Here is a 20,616-nt window from a genome sequence, read left to right as displayed (position 1 = left end):
CCATATCCTCTGTGGCATACAGATCCTCTGTGACATAGAGATCTGGTGTGACATCCAGATCTCTGTGACATACAGATCTTGTGTTCCTCAGTTGTTGTCCAGAGCACGTGTGTGGGGATCTTGTGCAGCAATGAGGTTGGAGCAAGAGAAAAGGAGAAGTGCTACTGAATTCCCTACTTCTGACATTAAACACTTGTGTTTAGAGTCAAATTTTGTTGAGGCAGATTCCAAATCTGCTGATTTTCTGCAGGCTGCAGTGATTGAGGCTTCCTCAAGGTCTCTTTGGTCAGGATGTCCCCACCTCAGCCCTTGCTGAGTGTTTTGCTGACTGCACAGCTTCCTTTTCCTGTTTGAAGAGACACAGTGAGGAATCACAGAATTAGAGAATGGTTTGGGTTGGAAGGGACCTCAGAGATCATCATCATAGTTCCTGCCATGGGCAGGGAGATCCTGCTGCTGGATGAAGTTGCTGCAAGCCCATCCAACCTGTCCTTTCACACTTCCAGGGAGGGAGCAGCCACAATTGTACTTTATATTCTGTTTGAAATTGCCTGGGAAGAAATAATCTATAGAAATAACTGCTGTGTCATAAATGTTGAAAATAAATTTGTTTACTTGTTGTTCTGCATTTATTCTTTGGTCTTCAGTATCAGATGGAAAATAGAAAATGTTGCTCTGCTGGAAATACAAATTTCTGGAGAAAATAAATTACTATTTCCTTGTCCTGTTTCCTCACCACTTTGTGAGCAGATAATATCCAGATTTGCTCTGCTCCCATATATCTCTTGTACCAGTCTTTTAAATTGGGCAGTATTGAGCTCCTGAGTCTTTTCTCCTAAGGTAGCTTCCATTTTTCTTTGTTGTTTTTGTAGTTAGATGCCTCTGCTTTGAATCTGTGGCTTTCCACTTGAGGCATTCCCTGAGTATGGTGCTCAGTGCTTAAATCCCTCTGCTCATACATGATCTCTGCTCTCCAGTTTCAGCATTTTCCAACACTGGCCCCTTCAGATTGCTCCAGGAAAAAGGTTTTGTCTTGATGCAGTTACTTTCTGGATCTTGTGAAATGCTGACAGTCCCATGAAATGAATCAGCCAAACTTCATTGTAGGCACGTGCTGATACCACGACCTCTGTTAGCATAGTGTAAGGCAGAGAATAAAATATTCAGGCATAAGGATATTCAGACAGTTGATAAAATCTGCCTGGGGCTCACAAGCTGTATATCTAGAATTCCATCAATACTTCAGGGAAAGCTTTCTGGTTGCTGCTTGGGAGTCTTTGTGAGGAGTTGCATGCACACTTAGGAGACTTCTGCCTCTTGTCAAGAGAGTTGTGCCCAGCATCAACTTGCACCATGGTGCCCTCTCCTTCCCTCAAGGAGAGAATTCAAATGTCACTGCTCATACCCAGTGATCCAAGTCCTGTTATTTGAATAAATTAGAATTTTTCAGGTCTTCCTAGGTCCAGGTTAAGCTTTCTGGGCTGATGGTTCTTAAGCTTTTTTCAGTTCTCAGCATTTGTCCTACAAACCTGGAATCAGAACAAGGTGTGTTAATAGAACTCAGTAAAGCCCAATACAGGGGTAAAAAGTTTGCTGTTATTATGCAGTGTTCCTCATTTTGTCTCTAAAGAACCAGGTATTATGTTTGATCTCTTTCCACTCTGGGAGCTCACTCTGTGTTGAGTAACTTTGAGGTCCTGATGCTTCATTTTCCTTACCTGAAAATCAAATTGAGTTGAAGCTCTCATGTGAAGGAAAGCTGCTTTTGTGGGGACTGTGTGCCCCTAGGAGAGAGAAATCAATCATAGAATGAATCATAGAATGGTTTGGGTTGGGAAGGGACCTTAAAGCTCCCCCAGTGCCCCCCCTGCCATGGGCAGGGACACCTCCCACCAGCCCAGGGGGCTCCAAGCCCCATCCAACCTTCAACACTGCCAGGGATGGGGCAGCCACAGCTTCTGGGGGCAACCTGGGCACCCAGGGGCTCAGCACCCCCCAAAGGATTTCTCCCTCCCTCCCTCCCTCCCTCCCTCCCTCCCTGCCCAAGATCTCCTCTCCATCTCCCCTCTTGCAGCTGCAAACCCTTCCCCCTCATCCCATCCCTCCAGGCCCTTGTCCCAAGTCCCTCCCCAGCTTTCCTGGAGCCCCTTCAGGCACTGGAAGGTGCTCTAAGGTCTCCCCATGGGATCCTTCTCTTCTCCATCTGAACACCCCCAACTCTCTCCCCCTGGCTCCAGAGCTGCTCCAGCCCTCCCAGCAGCTCCAGGGCCTCCTCTGGAATGGCTCCAGCAGCTCTGTGTCCTTCTGCTGATGGGGACCCCAGGGCTGGATGCAGAGCTCCAGGGGGGTCTCATGAGAGCAGAGAGGGAAGATCCCTTCCCTTCACCTGATGGCCACTCTGGTTTTGCTGCAGCCCACAGCCCAGGATGAGGTTGGCTTCTGGGCTTTGCAGATGCTTGTCCTGAATTGCTGGTTGGTTTGGTTGTCATTCAGGGTGTGTGGTGATGTGGAATAAGTATCTGCAGCCCCTCATTCCCTGGGGGTGATCAGCATCCCTGGGTTTGATCAGCATCCCTGGGTTTTACTGGGCTGGGAAGTGTGTTCCTGCCCCCAGCCCCATCTCCCTGCTCCCCAGCAGGTGCAGCTCTGGGCCATGCACATTCCAACATTCCTGCTCTTCTCTGGGCTGTTGTTCCTGGCTGTTGCCCGATCCTTGGGACAACTCTGGCAGTTCCGTGTTTGAGTTTCCAGCTCCCAGGCACTGAGCAGAGCTGATGGACATCTCTGCCTGGTCCCTGTGCCCCCCAGGAACACCACTTCCCTCTTTGCCATCTCCCTGCTCCCTTTTCCCAAACTTGTTCTCTCTTGTTCTAGGCTGCAAGCACGTGAAAGGCATTCTCCTGTACGGACCTCCAGGCTGTGGGAAAACACTCATGGCCAGACAGATTGGCAAGATGCTGAATGCCAGGGAGCCAAAGGTGGTCAATGGTCCAGAAATCCTCAATAAATATGTGGGTGAATCCGAGGCCAACATCCGCAAGCTGTTTGCTGATGCAGAAGAGGAACAAAGAAGGGTAATGCAAACAGAGATAAATATCATGGTCAGTGTGAATGTGCCTGGAGAGTGACTGGAAAGGAGGTTTATAATCAGAAAATTGCTGCTTGCATTAGGAGACTGAGTCACTGCATGGCTCCTGATTACAGTATTCAATATTAGTGTGCTCCAGATCCACTCACTAACAGTGGAAAAACAACCTTAGAAACCCAAAGGTAACTTGTCTGCTTCCAGCTATGCTGGAGATGGACAGTTTGTTTAAATTCCACACAGAGTTATTTTGCAGTAATACAGTGGGGCCCATCCTGCTGTGCTTTAGATGATGCCATGTTGCCTGACATAATCTCTTTGGATTTTTGCTACTAAATTCAGGTAGCACATAACGGGATGAATTTTAAATATGCTGTCATGGCTTCAGGTTTTGGGGTTATTGGCTTATTAGAATAAGTATATTATAATCCTTGAAGTGCTATAACCAATACATCATTAATTTCCCTCAGCAGAAAACTGATGGATGAGAGCAGTGTCTCAAAGCTAGAGGGTACAGATCTTTGAAAGTGGAGATAAGGATTCTTTTTTTTCCAAACCAATTTTTTTTTCTATCCATTACTTCAGCTGGCTATCAAAAGCCCCATCTTCATTATGAAGGATTAAATACTTTTTTTCTGTGTCATATGGTAATTCTTCTTTGCTGTGGATTGCTTAATCTTGACAAGAGTTTCTGGTAAAGAAAATACAGTTTCAGACAAGTCACAGTTAAATACAGGGAAGCCTTTTCAGAAGGCATTAGCAGAGGACATTGTATCCCTTTTAATTTTATTTACAGCTAACAAGACTGCAGATTTTGCTAGTGGCTTGACATAATTTAATTTTCCTCTGCAAAAGATTTATTAATCAGTAAGTCAGCTTTTCGTGGTAACCCATCCTGCTGTAAACAATCCCATTCTCTCTGGCTGTTGCAATATCCCAGAAAGCTGTGAGTGTCTTTTCCTTTGCAATAACACACCTGTTAAAATAGACTTGATATTGGCTGGAGGGGATGGTCCTGATGACAAGCTGGGAGATTAAAAAGGTCTTGAAAAGGTTGGTATTGTAATGACTTGTGTCTGGGGCAGGCTGCCAGTGACAGCACATTTACCTGGTGTTAACATGGTCTCTGCTGTCCACAAAAGATGTTTTAGAGATGGAATTTGAAGGGAAAAAGTGTCATCATATGGTCACAAAAAGTATCCTGTTCTCTTACCACCTGCAACTGCTTCACCTTTGAGTGAACCTGGAAATGAGCAGTTCTGTTCCTGACTGGCACTGAACAAATGGACTCCTTAAAAATATTAAGAATTAAGCTGCTCTGGCAAGCTGTATCTGTACTAACCTGAGCATAAGCTGGGGCATTTCCCCCATGGGGTGCATCCCCCCCAGCTCTGCTCTCCTCCCCATCTCCCATTCTGAGCCTGGTCTGGACTGAGTGCTCTGAGCTGCCTGGTCCAGCTTTGGGCTTGTGCTTTTCTTGTTCTTTTGAGTTATGTTCCTTGAAACCTTGCTCCAGCAGTAGGTTTCTGTTCTGTGTTTCGACCCAGAAGTAGGGTCTTGTACTGGGGCTAAGCCCACCCCCCACCCCAGCTTGGAGCAAGATGCTCTGGGAAGGGGTCTGGTGCACACAGAGCTTGTGGGGCTAAAAGCACTTGGAGGTATGGATGGTTTGGATATCCCTGGCTGAGCTTGTGGGGAAGTTGCTGTTTTGTTTGGATTGCTTTCAGTGATGACATGTGGCATTCCTGACATGTTTTTCTCTCCAATAGCTTGGAGCAAACAGTGGTGTGCATATCATCATTTTTGATGAGATTGATGCAATCTGCAAGCAGAGAGGAAGCATGGCGGGCAGCACTGGAGTCCATGACACTGTTGTTAACCAATTGCTGTCTAAAATTGATGGAGTAGAGCAGCTCAATAACATCCTAGTGATTGGTATGCTGGTGCTTACTTTCTCTTTTGGGGTCTGGCTGCAAACTACTGATAGTTTTCTTGCTGCAGGTCAGCTAAGTTGTCATTACTGGTATGGGATGTGTTTGGACTAATGCAGACTGGGTGGGTGATGTTGAACAAGCAGCAGCAGATGTAAAGGGAGATGATGCTGTAACCAGCTGATACTGCTGCTGGCTTCCTCCTTTAGCCTTTGAACACATGTTTCATAGTTTAAGAAAACTTGCAAGGAATGATGTGCATTGATGTGTTGGTATATGAAGGAGTGGGTGCTCTCTTGCTGTGCTGTCTGCTTGTTCTGGTGCCAGGGGCCCTGCAGATTCAGGTTTGTTCCCTACTGTCCTGGCTCCACTCAGGGCATGACTTTTCCAGTATTTCTGGAGATGGGCATCTTTTGTCTGTTTCTTGAAACTCTTGGGTTATCTTCTTAGCTCTGTGGGCTGTATTCAGGAGTCGGAGACCCATTCAGTCAGCTCAAATAATACTTATTTTGTTTTTAACTTTGAATTTAGGAATGACCAACAGACCTGACCTGATTGATGAGGCTCTGCTGAGACCGGGGAGACTGGAGGTGAAAATGGAGATTGGTAAGCAGGCTGGCTCATTGTACTTTGAGTAGCAAAGCAGAGGTCTATCACAGTGTGAACAGGTAACCAGGCTGGCACAGGGCTAAATGTCATGCAAGTCTGTCCACACTATTGCATTCAAATGTATTCAGCAAATTAAAAGGACATTTTAGACTAATAAGACCTAGACCTGATACCAGTTTCTGACCAGCAGAGTGGGTGGTAGGTGTGGCAGGTAGGACCCTGAATCTCTTGAGTGAGTGAAGGGAGCCACATGGTACCAGATCATTCCCAGGAGGAAACTGCAGAAGTGTTGAACCTGTGGAGCAGGAAAATGCAGTGCATGAGAAATTCTTGACTTGGAGGATGTGGAGAGCATTTTATTTGCATGAAGTGGTGATGGTGAACTTCCCTGCAGATGATAAATAGCATTGGCCACTGGGGTCTGAAAGCAGCAGGTCTGGATTAGTTGCATCAACAGAATTAAAAGTGGGCTGAGATCTCTGTTGTTGTGAGCTGGAAAAGAACATTACCTGGCAGTAATCTGAAAGGGACTTCTGTATACAGCTGCCTGACACCCCTGCAGATGAAATAATGGAGTGCCTGATAGCATAGGATTTATTAAGAATTTTAGACCAGATCCTCTTAGATTCATGAAAACAAGTTTTTGTCTGCATTTGAGATCAGAAGTTGAATCAGTAAAAGATCACTGTGGAGTTTAAAGGGTGCTTGGGCTGTGGTGTCAGTTCTGAGGTTAACAGTCCACAGGGAGATGTTTGAATAGAGAATTGCCTGGGACTGATTAAAATCTTAATGATCTTTTTTTTTCAGTGAGAAACTCAAATTGGTGGAGATGTTTGGTGTAAGGGTTGGAAATGCAAATCCAGACACGTAGTTTGAAAGAGCTCCTAAATCATTTTCCCCTAACTTTGCACAGACATACAAATGTCACAAAATATTCTCTGTGCTCTGAGCTGGGGGCACTGGCTGTCGTAAAGGTAAAAATCCTCAAGCTATCCTGAGTCACAGAAAAGGAACAGGCAAGGACGTGAGCATTCATGTGTTCTGTTTCAGTTGCAGAAATTAGATGAGAATGTCCATATAATCCTAAAAATTATGTGATATCATACTTGAGTGGCAGGCAAAATTATCTGTGCTGGTCTGAACTGGGGGGAACTCCTGAAATCTGATCTGTCAGTGTGATCCTAAGTGTAATCCCTTGCCAGGGATTTTTTTCACTCTTTGGGGGAAAGAGTTTTTGTGATAGCTGAAAAGGAAAGATTTCAGGCAAAAAAAGGATGAAGAAGTGAAGCTGATGACTACTGAGGCAGCTGCAGTGGTAGCCTGGGCTGTGAGCTGGTGCTGTCCTGGGGTGCTGCAGGCAGCAGGTTCTGTGGAGCATCACTGTGCACACAGCTTGTGCAAGGTGTGAGGGCTGGAGGTGCACCTGGAGCTGGGGCTGAAAACCGTGGTGGAGCATGGACATCATGGAGGGGTTCAAATATGCTGGAGTCTTCACAGACTATTACATTTCTTAGAAATATTGAAAGAGATTCGTGCCTGCTCAGGGCACAACACACAAAAAAAGAAAATTGGGAAAAGAGGTGTCCAGCAGGGTGATCAGAAATCAGGCTGATGAGAGCCATCAAAATGCTCAGAGGGCTGAGCAGCTCCCTGGGAAGCCAGGCTGAGGGATTGGGGTTGTTCAGCCTGGAGCAGAGGAGGCTCCCAGGTGAGCTCAGAGCAACCTCCCAATATCTGAAGGGGCTGCAAGAAAGCTGGGGGAGGGCTTTGGACACGGGGGGGTAGGGAGAGGAGAAGGGAAATGGGTTAAAACTTGGAGAGAGGAGATTTAGGTTGCATATTAGGAAAAGATTCTTTCTTGTGAGGGTGGTGAGACCCTGGAACAGGTTGGCCAAGGAAGTTGTGGCTGCCCCATCCCTGGCAGTGTTGAAGGCTGGATGGGGCTTGGAGCACCCTAGACTGGTGAGAGGTGTCCCTGCCCATGGCAGGGAGGTTGGAACTGGATGAGCTTTAACATCTCTTCCAACCCAAACCATTCTAGGATCCACGCTGGCAAAGCTGGAGCCAGATCCAGTCTTTACAATCTAACAGAGCTACAAGGAACAGAAGGAAAGAGTCAATAAGGAAAGTGTGCTTTAGAGATGAAGTGCAGCCATGATCACAGTCACCTTTGGACAATCTCAGACATCAAACAAATCCCTAAGAGCAGCTGAGCCCAGGTGAGATTGGTTGGATTGCAGGTGTAGCACTTGCATCTTATTTGACAACAATGAATTAAATAAATGCTGGGGACTGAGCGAGACTCCCCAGAACAAATGATCAGATGATAAGGGCTGAACCCTGCTGGGGACTTTAAAATGTCTCCCCACGTAACCTCAGCACAAATGCTCAGCAGTGCAAATTGTCAGAGCCTTGGACTGAAGGCTGCTGAGGGGGATTAGGGCAGGTGCTGAAGACCTCCATGGTTTTCCCAAGGTCTGCCTGACAGGCTTGTTGTGCTTTCCTTTACTGAAAGGTTTTCTCTATCTTCCATTAGATGCCTTTTTGAAGACACTTCCTAAGGTGCAAACTGGGAAATTATCACCTCAGTCAGGGAACATGAACCTTGTGTGAGAACAGTGTGGGCCAGGTGAGGAGTCAAGACCCTGACTTTTAGGAGAGTGAACTTTAAGCTGATTGAGTAATTAGTGGGTGTGACCCCATAGGGAGCTGCCTCCAGGGATAAAGGAGCAGAACAGAGCTGGCAGCTCGTAAAGGTTATTTTTCTTTGCATCCAATAGAGTTTGATTCCCTGATGTAAGAAATAGGGCAAGGGAGACAGGAGACCAGTACAGCTCAGCAAGGACATCCTGGTCAATTGAGAGTGTAAGAAGGAAATGCACAGGCACTGGAACCAGGGACATGTGTCCTGGGAAGAACACAGGGACACTGCCTGGATGTGTAGGGATGGGATAAGGACAGCTGAGGCATGGTGAGAGCTGGATTTGGCAAGGGATGTGAATAATAGTAATAACAACAACAACAACGATAATAATAATAATGATAGCTTTTGAGGGTGCATTGGTCAGAACAGGAAGATTAAAGAAAATGCTATGGAGTGGGTCCAGAGGAGGCCCTGGAGCTGCTGGGAGGGCTGGAGCAGCTCTGGAGCCAGGGGGAGAGAGTTGGGGGTGTTGAGGCTGGAGAAGAGAAGGATCCCGTGGGGTGACCTTAGAGCACCTTCCAGTGCCTGAAGGGGCTCCAGGAAAGCTGGGGAGGGACTTGGGACAAGGGCCTGGAGGGATGGGATGAGGGGGAAGGGTTTGCAGCTGCAAGAGGGGAGATGGAGAGGAGATCTTGGGCAGGGAGGGAGGGAGGGAGAAATTGTTTGGGGTGAGGGTGCTGAGCCCCTGGGTACCCAGGTTGCCCCCAGAAGCTGTGGCTGCCCCATCCCTGGCAGTGTTGAAGGTTGGATGGGGCTTGGAGCCCCCTGGGCTGGTGGGAGGTGTCCCTCCCATGGCAGGGGTGGATTAGATCTTTAAATTTCACTTCCAACCCTGACTTTTCTGTGAGTCTATGATAATTAAAACCGAGTTTAGGGATGCCAAGGGTCTGACCATATTGCCCTCATGAAAGGTGAATTTCTGGTATGAGAGCTGGAAAGCAAGCAGCTTTGAGGAACCCTGAGGAAAAGAAGTTAAGGATTCCATTTTTCCTCTCTCTCTGGCCCTGGTGCTGATCAGTGTGCTGGGGGCAGTCCCTGTAATTGAATGTTCTGAAACAAAAACCATCATCAAATCTTCTATTTGTAAGAATGGATTTCTCCAAAGAGCCTTTGGAGACAGGAGAGCTGAGGAGAGGCCAAGGCTGTGTGTGCTGCCCTTGCTCTGCTGGGGCTCTGTTTAACCCCTGTTGTGCTGGAATCCTCAGGTCTGCCTGATGAGAAGGGGAGGTTCCAGATCCTTCACATCCACACGGTCCGGATGCGGGAGCACCAACTGCTGGCTGAGGATGTGGACATTGGGGAGCTGGCAGTGGAGACCAAAAACTTCAGTGGTGCAGAGTTAGAAGGTTTAGTTCGAGCTGCTCAGTCTACTGCTATGAACAGACACATTAAGGTCAGTCCTGTCATCTCTCATTGGGTGAAAAAGGGGACAAGAGTTATGTTTGAAGTCTTTTCTTGCATGTTTACTTCTAAATGGCTGGCAGCATCTCAGCATAGCTTTGAGATGGAATTCATATGGGCACCACCTTTTCACTGTGCTTTTCTGTGGTTCTGACTGACCTTCTCCACCTCCTGTCCTCCTAGTGGCTCTTCCATATCTCAGTTGGAATGGAAGGTAACTCTCAGAGTATTTTGATAAAAACTGGAAGTCTTGAGCTCATAAGATTGTTCCCAAGAGACAAGAGACAGAAGTGAGTATCTGGAATATTGTGTCCAGTTCTGGGATCCTCAGTTCCAGAAGGAGAGGGAACTGCTGGAGAGAGCCCAGAGCAGAGGCACAGAGCTGCTGAAGGGAGTGGAACATCTCCTGGTGAGGAAAGGCTGAGGGAGATGAGGGGCTCTGAGCTTGGAGAGGAGAATGAGGGGGGAGCTGAGGAATGGTTATAAATCTGTAGAGGTGAGTGGCAGGAGGATGGAGCCAGGCTCTGCTCAGGGATGTCCAGTGACAGGACGAGGGGCAAGGGGTGCAAGCTGGAGCAGAGGAGGTTCCACAGAAACATCAGGAAAAACTTTTTCAGGGTGAGGGTGAGGGAGTCCTGGCCCAGGCTGCCCAGGGGGGTGTGGAGTCTCCTTCTCTGCAGACATTCAAACCCCTCCTGGACACCTCCCTGTGTGCCCTGCTGGAGGTGACCCTGCTCTGGCAGGGGATTGCACCCCAGGGCCTTGGGAGGTCCCTTCCAGCCCTGACATTCTGTGATTCTGTGAGAAGAGTCAGATGTACAGGAGGGAGCTCTGCAGGAACCTCTGCAGCTCAATGTACAACTGGTTTGTGATCATAAAGATGCAGACCACCTCTGGAAAACTGCAGAAGGTGTTTGGAATAATGTGAATGCTCAAGATGTGCTCTGGGAATTCACATGTATGCTGGGGAGAGAAAATTCAGAAAGGTATTGGCAGTAGTAAGAGCTGACCTGAGCACTGCCTGGGGAAAAGTTCTTGGAGTTTTGATGGTCGTGAAAATTATCTCAGTCCTTATCAGTGAGAAGAACAAATGCAACATTAGAATTTACCAAGAGAAATACACAGAGCAAAAATGAGGCTGTGGCTATGTCAAGGTTTGAATCTGTGTGTTCCTGGGCCACCTCTCTTGATGGTAGAACAAGGTTGTGGAAAGGCACTGGGAAGGACAGAAGTATTGGAGGGTTTTCTCTCCTCCTTCTCATCTCTCCTCTGCCCTGAGGTCTCAGAGCTGCTTGTTTCCCCTTCTTGAAGCTGTTAATGGCAGAGGTGCATCCCTCATCCCTCATCACTGGTGGCCTCACAATCAACCAGAGGTGGGGATGGACATTTTGGGGCCACCCTTAGGGACCCTTCCCTGCTCCAAGGGAATGAATGGTGCCACCTCCATCATCCTGGAGCAAATGGGCAGAGCAGGGTGTCTGAGCCTGAAAGAAACACAGTGAAGGGTTTATGAGAAGAAAATGAAGTTGTGAGTGGGTGCGAATTGGTGAATGGAGGGTGAGTGTCTGCTCTTTCCTGATACAAGACCTCAAAGCACAGCAAATGGTAGGAACAGGGCCATGCTCCAAGTGGAGAACGGGAATGGGGCATTGAGTGAAGAAGTCTTTAAGCTGTGGAAGGAATCTTCTGCTCCAAGATGTCACTGATGCTAAAACCTTGGTCGAATTCAGAAGGGGCTCATGGAATATCTGGAATAAGGAACTCTCTGATGGTCATCCCAGTGTCCAGTGACCTGCGTGTAATGCTCTCAGCTCCTGCCCTTCTCCAGCATGCTTTCCCAATGTTTGCTGATTCTGGGAGCTCAGTGTGGCTTTAACTGGAAAGGAGTTACAGACCATGAAATGTCAGCTTATATTAATCCAGATGGAAAAGACAGTATTCAGTGGTGTTGAAATATGAGATGATTAGTTGGTGAAGGAGGCTGAAAGACACAGTCCCTTTGCTCTGGTGGCCAGGAGCTGGTGTGAGTTACTGCAGAGAATCAAAGCCTTTGACATCAGTTCCACTGCACTGGTGGGTTTTTCAGTAAGAAGTCTGTTCAGCCTTGAATATGGAGAAAGTAAATCATTATTTTGTTTAATCATAAATCAGTTGGTTCCTTAGATGTTTGTACCTCTTGGGAACACTCTTTCTAAAGGAAAATTGGCTCTTTCTGCTAATTTTTCTTGTATAACCATAATACTTGAAATTCATTAATTGTTCTAATTGTTTCCCATAACAAAAAATGCAGACATCGACAGTTTTTAATTTTCTTACATTCTGCTTAAAAAAAAAATGTACCTCTGGAGGTATTTTCATCCCTTCACAAGCAAAACATTTTCCTTGAATAATTAATTTTGCTTCTCGTTGATGTTTTTTTCAGTGCTCGAGTTTTGGGTGCGTTTGGGAACCATTAGTGTTTTGATTTATTCCCTGGTGTGCCAAATGTCACAGCAGGAGAAGAGAAAATGGCAAGGCATGGATGTGGAGCAGCAGTTCCCTCCTTCAGGCTGGGAGCTGATTGACATCTTCATCCACCTATGGAGCTTCCAGATGGGAAGTGGCCATGCTTTGCTTTTCTTTTCAAACCCTTTGCTGTAGTATTTTGGGATAATCTTATTGTTTATTCTGAAGGTGACTTCAGCCAAATGATGCACTCAGGTGTTTTATTCTCTCCTATGAGTACTGCAAATTTTAAAATATACATCATAGGCCTGACCTAGTTTGGTAAAGTACCTATGAGAAGCAAGAGCACAAATTGAAAATCGAGGGATATTGTTCTTCTGAATTGTTAAAATTCTTCTGATAATCTCTCAGTGTGTTAAAACTTAAAACATGTAACTCATTAAAGGCTGGGAGAGGAAGAACCCCCCGTGTTTTTCAGTGTACAAGCAACTTCAGGAATATATTAACAGTGTTCTAGGTCCCTTCCCTTCCCTGTGCAGAGCAGAGAAGGGATCAGCCTGCACTGAGCCCCGCGGCCTCGGTGCCTTTGGCATTCCCTGTTCCTGCTCCAGTGGGTGTTGCTGGGTCCTTGCAGACCCCTCTGGTTGGAGTTGTTCCTTTGGCACTGGGTTTTTGGTCAGTCTGGACTCCCCAGGCTGCTGTTTGGAGGCTCCACAAGCAGAATGAGATTGCTGTCCTTAGGACTTTTCCTTCCTGTGCTCCAGTGCTCCTTCTTGGAGGTGACCCCGCTCAGAAGAGAATGGCTCTGAGACAGTGTTGAGGGTCAAAGTTCCTTGATTTGTCCATCAGCTTGGTCCTAGGCAAACGTGCCAGAAGTTGCTTCGCCTTCCAAGAATCTCATGGAAATCCCAGTTTTTTCCTCCTGAGCCATCAGGTCATGTAGGGTCTGCTTCTACATGTAAGATTCAGGTAACTCTCTCTGGGAATGCCACTTACTATTTTGGAATCTAGAGAAACTTGTGGTATAGTTGGGAAGTTCAGAAATTACGCAGAGCCTTTCAAGGCTGCACTTTGCTGGAAAAGAAAGATCTTTTGCCTCAGCTCTGTGCTACTTAAAAATCAGCTTCAGCTGCCACTTCCCAGTTGGATGAATTGTTCTTCCCAGATCAACCTCTGCCCCCTCTTGTGACTGATCCTGTTTCTGGTATCTGACTCCACTCAGGATCCTCAGCAGGCTGCTCCCATGGGATTAGTGTCTAATTGCCTGCCTTCCTAAGCCCTGGAGTAGAAAAGTTGTTTCAAATCCATTTAATTGCTGATTGCTGCCCAAGGCCATCAGTGTGCTCGTGGTTCTACAAATAAATCCTCCCACGTGGAGCTGCAGCCATGGTCAGGAATACATCTACAGCTGCCTTGAAAGTCTCCCAAGTTCTTTTTGGGAGCTCAAAAGCTCTTCTGGCTCCACAGAGAGCAGCTTTGGGCCAGCTCCTGGCAGTATCTCTGCTGTGACTGAGAAGAGGTGACTGCACTGGTGCTCTGTGGGGTGTTTGCTTTCAGTCCTTGGGGTTTAAATGTTGTTGGACTCTTTGGGAATGGCAGAAGGAGCAAGGTGCTGTGTTTTGTGTAGGAGGAAGTGCAGTGTGAGCTGAGCCAGCTGCAGGTTATTTATTCCAGCTCATACCAATAGCATTATCTTGGGAAGATTCATGGCTTCTGTTGAACTAAAGCAAATAAAGACAAAGTAGAAAGAAATCTAATATTTGCCAGTCCCCTGAAAGATTTCCTTGTACAGGGGAAAGAGCATGGTTTGAATAGAAAACTAAAAGGAGGTATGTGAAGAATTCTTATTTTTAGCTTAGTTGCTGAAGATGGTGTGGGGAGATTGAGAGTTGAGTTAAACCAAACTTAAATTTGCCTTTCTGAAAACAGTCACACAATGGAGGAGGCTTCATGGAGGCTTCATCCTCTTCCCACCCAGAGAGCATAATGAAGAATTTTTTCTACAGTCTCTTAGTGGAAAGAGTAGTTCCCTACTCAAAAGAGAACCTACATAACTCCAGTAACTTCCAGAAATTTAAACTTAGGTGAGATCAGTCCCACACTGAGCACCAGTCGGAGCCTCACTGACTCTTGTTTTATGTACTCAGGGTAACACAGCAGCAACAGTGATGGTTCAGAGCTTCCAAACTCTTCCTGGCTGGGGTGGCTAGGATAGGGGGGTCATGGCCGTACACTTCAGCTTCCCGGGCAGTGGAACAACTGCGGGAGCAGCAACCAATATTGTTGATAAAGAACTTCTGGTTTATTGTGCAGCAACTTTCGCTTATATAGTGCTTCTGTGACCACGCCCCAGCCACCAACATAACTTTTTATTGGACACCCGGTGTGTTTACCTGTAGCACAGCGAATCCCTGGTGCAGGTAGCACCGGAGTATGGGCCGATCTAATTGGCCTCCCAAACATGGGGTTGGGCATAGTAAAGGGGTCACACCTCTCTATCATTCTCCAAGCCTCTCTAACATTCTACAACAAACAACCATTACCTTTTTGGGGCTGGTGTATGCAGGATGTGAAGATGAGGGTGCTCCAGTGGTCACCAGCATGTGTCCAACAGATGTCCTGGCAGGAGTCACTTTTCTTGCTGACACAGCCCAACTCTGGGGTTGGGTCCCTGGGTGGAAGTTGGTGAGGAGCTGTGTGTGCTGCTGCTGTGCTTCAGTGTCTTCTTTTGCCTTTGTTAGGCCAGCAACAAAGTGGAAGTGGACATGGAGAAGGCAGAGAGCCTGCGTGTGACACGAGGAGACTTCTTTGCATCTTTGGAGAATGATATCAAACCAGTAAGTAGTGTATCTGCTGCAGAGTGTGAGGGGTAGCTCCCTGCTGGCATCAGAATGTGCACCATGGGCTGACATCTTCTGTTGCAAGAGTGAAAGCAGAGAGCATCTTACTGCCTGCAGTGCTAAGGTGCTGGTTTGTACCTTTTGTTGCATGCAAGAATCATAAAGAGAAAAATATCAAATAAAGAGACCAACTTGGGATTTTGTCTGCTCTTTGCATGGACATTCTCCCTTTCAGGCTATTCCAGCTGGTGGATGATGGCTTTAATATGGGCTGCAGGAGGAGGTTTGCACCTCAGTTTTTGAAATGGTGTGGATTCAGAACCCACTGCAGCTGGCACTGATTAGGATTTGTTTTGAGGGTATATCAAAAGGTGTTTCTAAACATTTGTGGCACCCAGCAGTGTTCAGTCCTTCCAGCTGAAATGTTGTGTGTCACCTGTGGGATTTCCAGTACCAACTGGAAGCATCTTCCAGAGCCCAGGTCACTTTGGAGATCTTTAATTCTTTTAGGTTTTTCTCATGCGATGCAAAATTTCTTGGTAAAATCCATGTTCCCTCTCTTAATACAGGCATTTGGAACCAACCAGGAAGACTATGCAAGCTACATCATGAATGGGATTATCAAGTGGGGGGATCCTGTCACACGGGTGCTGGATGATGGGGAGCTGCTTGTTCAGCAAACCAAGAACAGCGACCGCACTCCCCTGGTCAGCGTCCTGCTAGAAGGTAAACTGAGGGGAAAGAAGTGATAGAAAAAAGCCCAAGTCACTTCTGTAAACTATTCCTATCAGTTGGCCAAGCTGTCATTTCACACAATCACACAGAATCACAGAATTGTCACAGTTGGAAAAGTCATCTAAGATCACTGTGTCCAACCATCAACACCTCCCCCCCAGATAAATAAATAAAATGTATTTATCAATATCTGTACCCCCATGCCCACCAGAGCAGCTCCTCAAGTGCTTCAGCTCCACAGGTTTTCAGTCCCTCCAGGGCTGGTGACTCCACCACCTCCCTGGGCAGCCCCTTCAGCCCGACTGCTCTCTCAGGACAGAAATTCTTCCTCAGGTCTCATCTAAACCTCCCTGGGACAACTTCAGGCCATTTCCCTTAATCCTGTCATTCCCCTAATCCTATCATTGTTCACTGAAAGGGCAGCACCCACCTCTCTACAACCTCCTTTTGGGTAACTGTAGAGAGCAATAAGATCTCCTCTCAGCCTCCAAACTGAACATCCCAGTTCCCTCAGCCTCTCCTCATAGGGCTTGTTCTCCAGACCCTTCACCATCCTGCAACTCTCTGTACAAGAAACACATGGGAGGTAAGAGTTGTTTGGTGGTCCTGCTTTAGATACTAAAAGTGGCTTCTCAGCCTGGGAGAAATCCTGTTTGTGGAACAATGGAGAAGTGGATGTACCCAGTTAATACCCTAAATGTGGGTGCTTCACAGTGTCAACATCTCCAGCTGAGTGAGTTGTCTAAATCCTCCTGAAAGTCACTGAAGAGTTCATCAGTGTAATTAGCTGAGTACAAACACCTGGCCCCATTCAGGACTCTGCTCTGAGGGGTGGGTGCCCTCCATCTAGACTGGTGGTGGCTGTGAGGAGTTAAGGAAACCAGTTCCAGTTATGGATGCTACACATACTGGACTGGAATTTGTTATTTACAGCTCTTCCCTTCTTCTGAAGTAAAACAATGTGAATTACTACTGCATAGTGGTCTGTAGCTTTGAAATGAACCTTGAATAGATCCCCTAAATAATTCTGTGTGCTTGTGGCTGACACAGTGCTAGTATGCAACACCTTCTGCACTCTGAATTTATTTTTATTAGATGAATAGATTAAGATATGTCTTTGGTCTCTGAATTATTCTGATGGGAATTCAGGCAAATAACAAAATGCCTTTGTCAATATTTACCTGGCATTCATGCTGTTGACTTCTGTGCCACAGTACCTGCAGAAAAGGGGCATAAATGTTGTTCCAGAAGCTTCTCCAGAATACTGACATATGCTAATTTTGGTGCAGTGGCCAGTCCTACAAAATATGTAACACCCTCTGTTGTGTTTGTTTCTTGGTAAATCAGTCTGCATGTACTCAAATAGTTGCATCAGTTCCCTTCTTCTGAGGTTTGGGTTGCACTAGGAATCAGTGAGTTCCTTCTGCAGGTAGAAGAGGTCATTTCAAAATACCTCCAAATGAGATAATAAACTTGCCTAAAATACCACCTGTGCTGAGCCTAACCAGAGCTGCTTTCCTTAGGGTTTTTTTGTCTTCTGTTTCAGGTCCTCCCCACAGTGGGAAGACTGCTTTAGCAGCAAAAATAGCAGAAGAATCCAACTTTCCCTTTATCAAGATCTGTTCTCCTGATAAGATGATTGGATTTTCTGAAACAGCCAAGTGCCAAGCTATGAAGAAGGTACTTTTGCATCCTGCTCTTTTGCTTGTGACAATCCAATTCCATGTTCTCTAGTGGACAGTAAAGTGAATTACCCTTGGGGCTGTGTATTTCGCTCTCTGTAGGTCCTAAATTCCTTTGCAGATATATATTTGTAAAGTTGAATGAATTTTTGTGGCGCTGACATTAAGTTACTAAATTCCAGTTGGGTCTGAAATGGCATCATGACTGAGAGGGGGACAAAACATCTGTGATGAGTGAGTCTGGAGCTCTGACTGCAAAGGTGAAGGCAGGAAGGGCTTAGGGCTGCACTTGGAAAGAATGGATCTTGCCTGAAGGAGACTTGGAATGGTTCTGAGGTGGTAATGTTCAGTTAAACAAGAACTTGAACAACTTGGGGAGCAGGGGGATTGCAAACAAGTCAAACATCTTTAATCATTTTAAGCAGCCAAGTGGGAGATTTCATTTACTGAAGCAATGACACTGGAGGAGGCATGTCAGGGAAATGTTACTGTAAGATCAGATTGTTGGAGGATTGCATGGGCTCTAGGAGAAGCAAAGCTCAGGGCTGGCAGCCCAGTTGGTAATACAGGTTCAAAAAGGAACCTTTGGATGTGTGCTGGGGGCAGAGCTGCAGCACCACTGATGCCCTTACTGCTGATTCCTGTGGAAATCCCAGGCTCAGCAGGACATTGGTTTGCTGCTCTCTGGAGGGTGATGTGGGGGGTTCAGTCTGTTCCTGAGGAGGTTCTCCCTGCAATGTCTTGTTAGGAAAAGTAACCAATATAAATGCATTCCTAATTGCATTACAGCTGTGGGGGATTTCTGTGTGTGCTGTTCTATCAGTACTGCCCCAGCTCCAGAAAGCAGAAGGATGCTCTGGTTCTCCATAGCTTACAATTAAAAGCAGAGCAGCTGTTTTTTTTGGTTTTGGTTTTTTTTTTTTTTTTTTTTTTTTTTTTTTTTTTTTTTTTGCAAAGAGTGTGTGGTAAATGAACAAAACCAAGCTCTGGATTAGTTGAGATGCCAGTGTTCTACTAAATGCAGGCAGATTCTAGGCTTTTGGTACTTCTCTTTTTTGTTCTCTATTTATTCTGCCAAGTACTGCTGCATTTAGCTAAAAACACATCCACAGGTCCTGTTGTTGCTGTTGTAGTGCTGTTGCTGAGGTCTGGCAGTGAGTCACTCTGTTCTTCTACAGATCTTTGATGATGCCTACAAGTCCCAGCTCAGCTGTGTTGTCGTGGATGACATTGAGAGACTTCTGGGTGAGTCAGGGTGATGAGAAGGAGCTGGATTATGTGCTGTGCAGAAATACTGAAATATTTGCAGTATTGGAATGTTGCAAAGGGTCTGGAACCATTTACTGGTTTTGCTCCAGTGAAGTGGCTTAAATGTGCATCTGCTTCATGGGCATTAAAATGAGTTTTTCATTTCAGATTATGTCCCAATTGGACCACGGTTCTCTAACCTGGTGTTGCAAGCCCTGCTGGTTCTGCTAAAGAAGGCCCCCCCTCAGGTGAGAAGGTGATCAAGGGGTGAGATGTCCTTTCCCTGCAATCATTTTGACAGTGGGGAGCTTTGTGTGGTGCTGATGGCTGCTGTGCTGCCAGGGGTATTAGTGCCATTCTCTGGTTCAGTCAAGTTAATCCCAGCCTGCTGCTGTTCATTCAGTGAAATATTTCTAGCATAACCACAAAGGATTCAACTTTAATTATCTAATTACTTAAGGCTGAATCTTCTGTATTTAGCCTTAGAAATACTGTGTAAAGAAACAAGTTTAACCTTCACCATGTAAAACTTAAAACATGCAAGCTGTCTGCTTCCTGATTAACTGAGGAACTGTTCAGTCCAAATCAATCCCTGGCTCAGCCATGTGCTCCCTCCTTATTTAGAAATCAATTTCTAAGTAATGTATGAGAGTGGATGTCAGGGTTTTAATTTGCTCTTAACTTGAAATTATCAGATGTTAATTACAGTGGGTGAGGAAAGCCTAAGATCTTCCATCTCATGCTGATCCTGTGTATTAGCACTTTCTGGCATGATGACATTTAAGAGCATCACAAGTGATAAATTTCTGAAGCTTGAGCTGAATGAGATGAACAGGCAGGGACTCTTGGTTTTTGTTTGCCATTTTTCCTGTCATTCACTGGAATTCTGCTGTGTGTATGAAAGTCTCTGCATGAATAAGTAACATACTATCAGGAAAACCTTGAGAGTTGGTGTCAGGAAAAAGGCAGAGAAGCACAGCCTGGGTGATCTCAATTGTTTTGTCATTTTTAATACCCTGGAAGCAGTAACCTACGTGTGAGTACTGTTTTCCATAGAGAGTTTGGTGAAAAGACCTTTCAAATACAGAACTTTGAACTAAAATGTAGTGCCACAGGCCCTGAAGTTCCCCTTGTGACTGTCAACCTGGGAGAACAAAGATATTTTTTCCCAGTCAACTTTCTATGCCATGTGAAGCCTCTAATGTAGGACTTGGATTCTGGTATCACACCTTGGAACAGAAAGGCACAACCAGCCCTGATCAGCATAATCTGGTGTAATCACTGACCTATTGCTGGGCATTTCCACAGCACCAGGAAATGACTGTTCCCATGAATCAATAGGGAAAATAGAACTTGATTTGTTTCAGTTGCTGAAGGAACTGCAAATATGAAATTGTTCGTTCTATCACTACATCCTCTGTATATATTTTGCTGCTTAGATGCACTTTTGTTGGCACCCACGTCTCCCTGAAAGCAGGATGCAGGGCTCAAAGCTCTCAGATATTTGCCAAGTTTATGCATGTTGCTGGAGATTTGTACTTTGCAATGTTTGAAATGCCCTTGAGGCTGGAAGACTGGGTTGACAGCCAATATTATGGTGACTTAAGCCATAAATTGTTGGAGGGTAGAGAGTTTTCTGAGGAAATGTCACTGTTTGATTGATGAGGTGGGGTTGTTTTTTTCCTTTTTTTCTAACTGTCCACTATTGGCTACTGTGGAAATGAGGACGTTGGGTTAGAGGCACCCTTTGGGCTGACCCAGTCTGGCAGTTCTGATGACAGGGTTCATTCTGGTGTGTTTGTTTCTGGCGAGTTCCCTGAGACAGTCATGGCACGAGGAGATTTTTTTTTCATTAAGAAATACCAAAACAAGAGGTAGAGTCATGCAGGAAAAGGCTTTTCTGCTGTGTCTATTGTGAAAAAGAGTGAATTTGGTC

General features: G+C 46.0%; 1 protein-coding gene across 3 annotated transcripts in view; it reads left to right on the top strand.

Moving 5' to 3' along the window:
• The window catches only part of NSF (N-ethylmaleimide sensitive factor, vesicle fusing ATPase), a 76,028-nt gene that overhangs the window by 41,840 nt on the left and 13,572 nt on the right, over positions 1–20,616 (top strand). For all 3 annotated transcript variants that reach the window (XM_071728528.1, XM_071728530.1, XM_071728531.1), the window contains 9 exons: positions 2,875–3,074; positions 4,855–5,020; positions 5,548–5,622; positions 9,535–9,722; positions 14,917–15,012; positions 15,585–15,741; positions 17,297–17,430; positions 18,611–18,677; positions 18,849–18,928. In XM_071728528.1, coding sequence (XP_071584629.1) covers positions 2,875–3,074; positions 4,855–5,020; positions 5,548–5,622; positions 9,535–9,722; positions 14,917–15,012; positions 15,585–15,741; positions 17,297–17,430; positions 18,611–18,677; positions 18,849–18,928 — 1,163 coding nt within the window. The remainder of the gene's footprint in view (positions 1–2,874; positions 3,075–4,854; positions 5,021–5,547; positions 5,623–9,534; positions 9,723–14,916; positions 15,013–15,584; positions 15,742–17,296; positions 17,431–18,610; positions 18,678–18,848; positions 18,929–20,616) is intronic.

This window comes from Heliangelus exortis, chromosome 29 (genome assembly GCF_036169615.1).
Source record: "Heliangelus exortis chromosome 29, bHelExo1.hap1, whole genome shotgun sequence".
Taxonomy (NCBI): domain Eukaryota; kingdom Metazoa; phylum Chordata; class Aves; order Apodiformes; family Trochilidae; genus Heliangelus; species Heliangelus exortis.
Note: the sequence above shows the minus strand (reverse complement) of the source record. Positions and strands in the feature narration are given on the sequence as shown.